The following is an 8,574-nucleotide window of genomic DNA, read 5'->3' on the forward strand; positions in this document are numbered from 1 at the left end:
ATTTGTGTTTTATTTCCATAGATCTACTACTGGGGAAGGTGTTTTGTGGGGTTTTTTTAGGGTGCACATTTTAGTCTTTCCTTTCTGGTAACGTTATATGGATAAAAGATTATGTGTTGAATTTTATTCAGTATTAGATTAGTCAAAATGTTAGCACTTCCCAATAACAAATGTATAGAAAACTGAGCAGAGTGCTCCTAATCAACAAATTGCAATGAGTACTGTACTGACAGTGCTATAATCTCCAGATATACCACTATAAACATATCTACTGATTTACAAATAGTCCTGTACTGACGCCTCTCTAAACATGTCCACAGATATACAATCTGTATGTGGTTATAATGTCAGTACTGATTTTTGTAAAGGCCTGAGAAGGTGCTTGGGGTGCCCCCTGACAGCACATTGTGGTAGCAGGCGCTCCACCACTAAACAACTTCAGTATGCATGCTTAAGTAACTTCTGGTTAATGGTCCCTGAAATAGTTTAATAAGATGAAGAACACTGACATCAGTACTAAAGTAGAGCAATATTGCTAAGCACCATTCCCTCTACAGTGTGTGACCGGCAGCATTTGCTCCCTACGCCTATTGCTCCATGTGTGTGTCTCCTCCCCTGCGCTCACCCATTTGTGTGTTTCTTCCACTCATCTGGGATTATCCAAATCATTAAGGATGTCAGAAGGGCATTGGTGCTTGTGTTGTCACCCACCCTTCTAAACTTGCTGCATTCTCATTTGTCGTCATCACTTACAGTTCTGTTAGAATTGATTTGCTAGGATGCAGTAGGCCAGGCTGCACAGTGCCATGCACTTACATGGTGTTGCTGAGTTGGCTGCCAGCACCGTAACCAATGATGCAGTGTTGGCAGGCGGCCATGGATTAGCATTATGCTGGTTGGACAGTATACAGCAGCTATGGATACATTGGGCAGTCCTGGCAGCAATGCAGCTGGGCTTGCCCTTCTGTAATCACAACGGCATGGTAGTGAAAGATTCCTGTCTAATGGCCACAGCCAGCAAGTTCCCATTTTATGGTGGTGTAGCAGCGTGCTGTCAGTGGCTGATGTCAGATCACTTTACTTCTGCCCACTGAGGCCTGCACAGTCACTTAGTGAGTACACACAGTGAAAACAAAGTGGGGAGTAAAATAAGCCCCCATCATTGAGGTCCATAGCGTAACTCCCAGCATTGATGTCACTGGCCACAGTAGTATCCCCCAGCGTTGGTGTCAATGGACACTGCAATAATCCTGACTGTTGATGTCAGTGGCTGTGTTAATCCTAATGTTAGTGGGCATTAAAAATAACCCCCCTGACTTGGTATCATTGACTGCACTAATAAACCCCAGTATTGGTGCTAGTGTCTGCCATAACCCCCATCATTGGTGCCAGTGATTTGCAATAATAAACTTCAGAATTGTTGCCAGTGGCTGCAATAATAATTCCCCATCATTGAAGTTAGTGGGTACGCTAGTAACTCCCAGCACTATCTATTACTGGTATTTTATATATAATTGCTGACGAGCACATTCACATCAGTGCTTGCCCTCATTCATTATCACTGACTATGTTATGGCTGCTTAACAGTGGATGCACTGGCCTGAGGCATCCACTGTCAGCCAGCCACACCCCAGTGCAGGTCCCTGTTCCTCCTCAGTCATTGGTTTCGAGAACTGCAGCGTTCCCACCATCAATCTCGTCATCTTTGTTCCCTATCCAGCATTAAGGGCCCAGTCACACCATATCCAGTGTGTTCTGGTAAGGATCGATCCCAGAATGCACTGTATTTCATAGAGGAGTGGGTCAGTGCCATTCATGTTAATGGAAATGTGGACATGCTCTGCCTGAGTTACAGGAATGTCCTCTGTTCTGGTGCAGTGCCATTTTGGGGGAAGAAAACTGTGTGTAGGGCATTTTTGTACCTCACGTTCCCTTGCTGGCGAGGGAGTGTGTCTGGTGCCATTGACATGAGTGGCGATAACATGCTCCCTCCTGCCCCAGAATGCTCCCTGGCTTGATCTTTACAATCCCAGTACATTCTGGGCTCAAACCGCTTTGGAACGCACTGGATATGGTGTGACTGGGCCCTAAGCGAGGACGGAAGTGTATTGTCTTTTATCCTCCCTGCAGCCTGGTGTTTGGCTCTTCCCAGCACTGCATGCCTACTCATTGGGCAGCTTTTTAAGGGGCACTCTAGGGACAACCACTGTAAGAAGGTACTCTGATGGGGTCCATTACTTATGGTCCAAATCAGTGCCCCCTTACATTTGTTGCGTCCTTGCATTAAACACACAAATAAAGGGGCACTCTGATGTGAACAGTCAATGTAAGGGGGGCACTATGCTGGGGATATCAAATATATTGGGTGTCCATATCAGAGTACCCCGTCCCTTCACGTGTCCCTATTAGAGTGCTCAATTACATTGGGGCTCCCCTTTAAAAAAATTACATTAGGTGTCCCCTTACATTAAGGAGGCAGGTTTCCTTATTGGCCAGCTTTCCAATCAATCGGAAAGCTAGGTGGCGAGTCGTTACACGCTGCCCGGCTTCCCAATTGGCGTGGAAGCCGGCTCCATGCTTCCTCATCACCAAGTGATGGAGCTGGCTTACTGGCCAATCAGGAAGCCGGGCAGCATGTAATGACTCGCTGCCCGACTTCCTGATGCCAGAAGCTTAGATAGCGGGCTAAGCATCGGAGCATTTGGGTGAGTAAGAGTATTTGCCCCAAATACTTGGATTGGCACAGATACTAGTATATGTGCATCCCTAGTAAGGGGGGGCACGCTGGTGGGGGGACACCTAATCTAAGGGTAAAGCCCAGGAACCCATCGCACTCGAAACTGCCGTTCCAAAGTAATAAAGGTGGGTGCTGCGACTGTCGACGGCTGGCCTCCGTGATATTAACTAGTAGGATATCTAGAGACACCTACACTCCAAATAGTGAATCAAATACGTCTGTTTATTGACGTGCGAGCAGCATAGCGTGATGCACTCAATGCAATGTTTGGGGGGTGTCTCACAGGATCCCCTTCATCAGGTAGAACAAGTGATACCTATGCAGGCCCGGAACAGTGAACATCCATCAGAAGTGCTGGAGTCCGCAACCAGGTTAATGAATGGTTTTATGTTGTTTATTTTGGTCAAGCAGTGGGGGGCTGGTAGGAGAGCAGATCTTCCGTTTGCCTTGAAGGTAGAAGAACATTAGATACTCGATCAGCTGGTGGAGGCATTTAACAGCGCATGATAAGGGTATATCACCATCCCATTTACTACTTACTAACTGGCCTCCAGCGGCTACCGGGAATAAACACTGGATGGCGCTTCTAAATTGCATTTCCCGGTCCCTTACCTCTTTGTTCCTGATTGGCCGATAGCTCCAGAGGGCGTGGTGGCATCCACAGGTTTTTAAAAGTTGTCTGTTTACGTACAGGGGGCGGAGACAGGAACCTCTTTTCAGCGTCAGTGGAGAATCCAATTCCTATAGCAACTGGGAGGGGCCGCCCTCAGTTGGGCGGCTCCTTATCTGGAACTTGTCCAATCAGAGAACAAAAGCAGCAGTTCGTTTTGTGGGCGCGCCGGGGCCCTAAGGCCCGCGTTGTTATTGGTTTAAACTTATTTAGGCGATTGGCTCTTGTGTGTGGCGGATGAGGCGGGCTCCTTAGCGCCATGTTGAGTGTGTGTAGTGACAGTTAGTGAAGTATGGACGGGACGGCGGAGGAGCAGCGGATGAGGAAAGTGCAGGCCGGGAGGGATAAGGTGAGGCATCCGTTGTTGTGGAATGTTGAAACTTTTTCTTTCCAGTTTTCTCAAAGCTTTCCGTCAGCCGACAATGTTTGTGTCTCCTGAGACAGTGCCGAATTGCCACACGTCCAGTATTTTTAGGGACTGTCCTAGGGTTGCAGACTGTGCCTGAAAAACTGAGCTGGAATGTATTCCAATTCTTCCTCCACAGTTGCTATTGTTTTGCCTGGACCAGGAGTAGCCAAACTTTGGACCTCCAGCTGTGGTGATACTACACGTCCCATGAGCCATTGCAAGACTCTGACAGCTACAGCTGCTGTAAAGTAGTCGTCACCAGTCCAAGATCACTCCCGGGAAGGACTACAGGCTCAGGTTTAGTGTACTAATTTGTATTGAGATTGTAGTTCATCACAGGAGCGAGCTTGGAGTGGTGACTACTTTACAACACACACAGTGACCATGGGGAACAAAAGTAGCCACCCTCCAGAAGGAAGGACAGTGTCGGCACCAATTCAGAGATGATTTGAGGATCTACAGCCGAGTGATACACAAATAAGATACATTTTTGTTGTTCAGGTACTTGACTGTATTTTTAAGACTGAACTCCTGAGTTTAGTGTCACTTTAAGATTGTGGTAACTGCCCGGAGTAATGCTTTAAAGTTCAAGTCTGCACGCTGATTTATTTCTATTTTTAGATCTGTAAGAGCCCATTCACACTATTTCACTTCAGTAACACACTAACATGTGATGTGGTGCGCTGCCAAAAATGCCACATGCACCTTTTTTTGGTGTAAAGGCAGCTCTTGCAGTAAATGGGCTGCCTTGACACATCACATGTTAAAGGCCTTTAAGGGCAGGTTCTAGTCAGATCTAGTCTGGAAAATAGTGTGAACCTGCTGCAGTTCCAGTGCATTCCAGACCAGACAAAATGAGACGTGCAGTATTTTTGCTGGTCTGGAACGGACTGCACTGGTGTGAACAGAGCACAGGGTACGATACTGGGGGCAGAGGAGCCATAGGCTCCTTCTGCTGTCAAAGTGTGACTAGGAGTGGGGGGACATGGCTTGCCACCTTCTGTGTGTGTCTATGGATGCGGGTATGGCCCGTAATGTGCGCATGGGTGCCTCCATAGCAGCTGCCTAGCTGATGGAGGCACCTGTGCAGGGGGCGAGAGGGAGAGCGATGTGGGGACCCAATAGAGAATGAAGAATTGCACATTTTTTTTAAACAAAAAGAATGGAAGATTTGTGGAAGTGTGGGCCTCTCATTCACAAAAATAAAACAATAACCTTGAAGGTTTAATATTTGGTCACACAAAAAGGGGGGAAATGGTAAAGATGGGGCAAAGAAATATAACCTGGAGGAATACATCTTATGTTCTTGTTTTGTCATCCAAGATGGAAGGATAACTGGGTTGTGGACACATTTTTTTTTCTGATGGATACATACATGGAGTGTTGTCTTACATGATAACCATATATGGCATTTTTGTATCAATAAATGGTCTTCTCCTTTTTTTTGTTTCAGTGTTGAAGATGCCTGTCAGTGTTGCTGGGGCTGTATAACTGCAGTATTTAGTGAAGCTTCTGTTCCTTTTTTCTTTTATATTTATGTATTTGCTAGGGATGCACCGATACCGATACTAGTAACGATATCGGTGCCGATACCAAGTATTTGGGCGAGTGCTCGTACTCGCCCTAATGCTGCGGTGCCTAGCACGAGTACTTCCTGTATCAGGAAGCCGGGCAGCGCGTCATTACACGCTGCTCGGTTTCTTGATTGGTCGGGAAGCTGGCCAATCAGGAAGACAGGCGCCGTGTAATGACGCAGCGCCCGGCATTCTGATTGGCCGGGAAGCTGGTTTCATGCTCTCTCGTCATCTCATGACGAGGGAGCATGGAGCCGGCCAATCGGAAAGCAGGGCATCGCGTCATTACACGGCGCCCGGTTTCCTGATTGGCCGGCCAGACTGCTCCGGCTGGGTACCGGAGGAAGGCCGCGTTCTGGCTGGAGAGGCCCTGGGGGTGACAGGCTGGACATACCAAGGTAAAAGGGGACTTTCTTGTTAATCAGGAAGCCAGGTGGCGAGTCATTACACGTAATGTAATGTAATGAAGGCTCACCTTGTAGTATTTTTCATGGCTCAGTCACCTACTGACTCCCATAGTGCATCTTGCTTTTTATTATGGTTTCCTTTCAATCTCATAGGGTGAATGGAGCAGCATGCAAGTAAGGAAAGTATACGAGTCAGTAAAGGTCTGCATTAGGGATGTTCCGATACCGATGCTAGCATGCTTCCACATCGTTGTTGAATTCGGGGGCATGGAGCGGTGAGGGCAGGGGGCGTGGAGCTGTGACAGGCTCTGTCACTTCCCTCAGCCTCTGTCCCCGGCCGCTGCTCGTTCTTGTCACAGGAGTTCTAGCACAGGACTGTGCTAGAACTCCTCTATAGAGGTGACAGGGTCAATAGAGTACCTGTCACCTCCAAATGCTATCACACAGGGGTTTGTTAGCCCATGTGTGATAGCAATAAAGTTAAGTGAAAAAAAAGTAAACAAAATTACTAATTAAAAATGTAAAAAAATTAAAAGGCGATAAAGTAAAAATAATAAAATGAAAATTTTAAAAAACTTTACAAAGTAAATGAAAACCAGCCCCGCTGCCCCATCATCTGCATGCGAATAAGCGTGCAGTGTTTTCAATAAAATGTTTTATTGTTCTAAAACAGTCTTAAATTAAAGTTTTTCATAGTCATAAAGAAATTGGCCTAAAATCATTAAGTCTGTATGTTTTTTTTTTTTTTTAAATGTCACCTGTCCCTTTAAGAAAAAGTATCGGTAATTGGTATTGGCAAGTACATGAGGGGAAGTACTTGGTCTTGAAAAAGTGGTATCGGAACATCCCTAGTCTGCATTCAAGTAAATGTTTTTTTTATCCAGTAAAGATAAAGCATAGGAATTTGTTTAAGCAAATCTGTCCTAAATCTGGGCATATCAAATGATGCATAAGCAGAGGTTGAGTAGAGATAGTTGACAGTTCACTCCTCTTCATTCCCAACTACACTCTGCAAAGGAGATGGACTTTGACCATTCTTACCATTCTCATTTGTCCCTATACTTTCCCAATACAAAACAAGACACCCTTTCAAGTTCTAGCATAGCACATAGCATGCCTCTTCTGCAGTAAAGAGCCTGTCTACATGCAATGCCATTTCTAGTTTATTTCTCCATTAACTTGCTTGTGTAAAATGCCCTGTAGTGGACTGGGCTGGTGAAAATGGCCCCTACTGTCTCCTTCAGGGAGAATCCCCCCTCACTTAGGGCTTTGCTAGGAGCTGACTTTTGAGGGAGAGCAGCAGCATTATTACTTCATATTGAGACTAGTAACATTTTGGATTGTTTAGTAGCTGGTCATTTAAAATCATCATTCTGCTTTTCTTTAATAGAATTACTGCCCTTTTCCATATGTTCTTCATATATATGTAAATCTACCAGCTCACAGACACTTGTGAATATCATGGATTTCTGTCTTCACTGTGGTGCAGGTATTGCAGTGTTAAGTAGGTGTACATTTAAATCCCTAATCCTTTCCAAGCTGATTATTGTCTCATTTGTAGATATGTTTAGGCTATAGTATGTTTCGTTTGGGGCATCTGAACTAATCGTTTTATTTGCTAACGCTCAACATACTTTTTATCATTTTTTAAGCAACTTGTTTGTACTATGCCATTTCCTTGAGTCTGTTTTTGTCCATTCCAACATGCTGATAATGGTTTTCATCAGCACCTTCTATTCCTAGATCATTTGAACTGTCTTTTGTTGCTGTTTTTGCATCAATGCACGCCTGTTTTTTAGCAGATAATGACTTCACTTATTTTGTGGCCCTGTTACCTGTTCCTTACTTACCTTTCTCTCTATCTGTTCTTCACTTTCATGTGCAGCTTGCTCGCTTCAGACAAAACAAAACAAAAGGGCAAAGCTCAAAGGCGCAGAAAAAGACGCAGAAAAGGAAGGGTGAGGTTGTACACACGAATGACATTCCGCCGGAGGAGAACACGCTAACCACAGCTGAATATGCTGTTAAATTTTCACTGTTGGGTGTTGAACAAATCTCTGCAGAGGTACTGTCTTCCTGCATTGTAATATTGTAATGATTTCAATGTATTGCACCACACTTTGATTTACTTAGTGTAGTAGGTATACAATGTATTGTTTTGCTAAACCACACATTTATAAATAGTTTTGGGTCATTAACAAGATATGCTCATTTAAATTTATTGTTAGACTTACATTGAAACAACATGTTTTAGGTCCCATTCAAACTTGAATTTGGGGTATTTTCATAAATTTCTTCATGATACTAATGCGCACAGCTGCATATGGGAGGTGCTATACAAAGCGCTGACGGAGCCCGTGGCCATTGACATTGATCATCCGCAGGTTATTGCTGTATGTCTGATTACTTGTAAACGGGCATTGTAAGCTGTAATTGCTTTGTATAGCACTTCTGTTTGCAATATGGAGGAATTCACAAGACTGCCCCAAATGCAAGTGTGAATGGGGCCTAAGTGCAACAGAGCAACCTGCAGACCACTTGCTGCTAAACTTATAAAGGAAATAAATGTTGCCGTACATATGCCAGTTATTGAGAAGCAGTTAGCTTACTTGCAGTCACACTGCTTGCCACAGCTACTTATGACTTGTCTGTGCCCACTCCATTCACCCTCTTTCAGAAACATGGGAGTATTACCGAGCACACGCACTGCCACTGCTGCACTGAAATCCCTAGCAATGTTGTCAGCCATGCCTAAATCTCCTGTGGTGGACAATGTC

The 8,574-nt window shown here is 44.9% G+C and overlaps 1 protein-coding gene across 1 annotated transcript in view; it reads left to right on the plus strand.

Moving 5' to 3' along the window:
• Positions 1–3,699: 3,699 nt before the first annotated feature.
• Positions 3,700–8,574, plus strand: part of PCNT (pericentrin) — an 82,234-nt gene continuing 77,359 nt past the window's right edge. Inside the window, 2 exon segments of the mRNA XM_018564603.1 lie at positions 3,700–3,756; positions 7,683–7,862. Of these exon segments, the coding sequence (XP_018420105.1) occupies positions 3,700–3,756; positions 7,683–7,862 (237 nt within the window).

This window comes from Nanorana parkeri, unplaced genomic scaffold (genome assembly GCF_000935625.1).
Source record: "Nanorana parkeri isolate BGI_ZX_2015 unplaced genomic scaffold, ASM93562v1 scaffold765, whole genome shotgun sequence".
NCBI lineage: Eukaryota > Metazoa > Chordata > Amphibia > Anura > Dicroglossidae > Nanorana > Nanorana parkeri.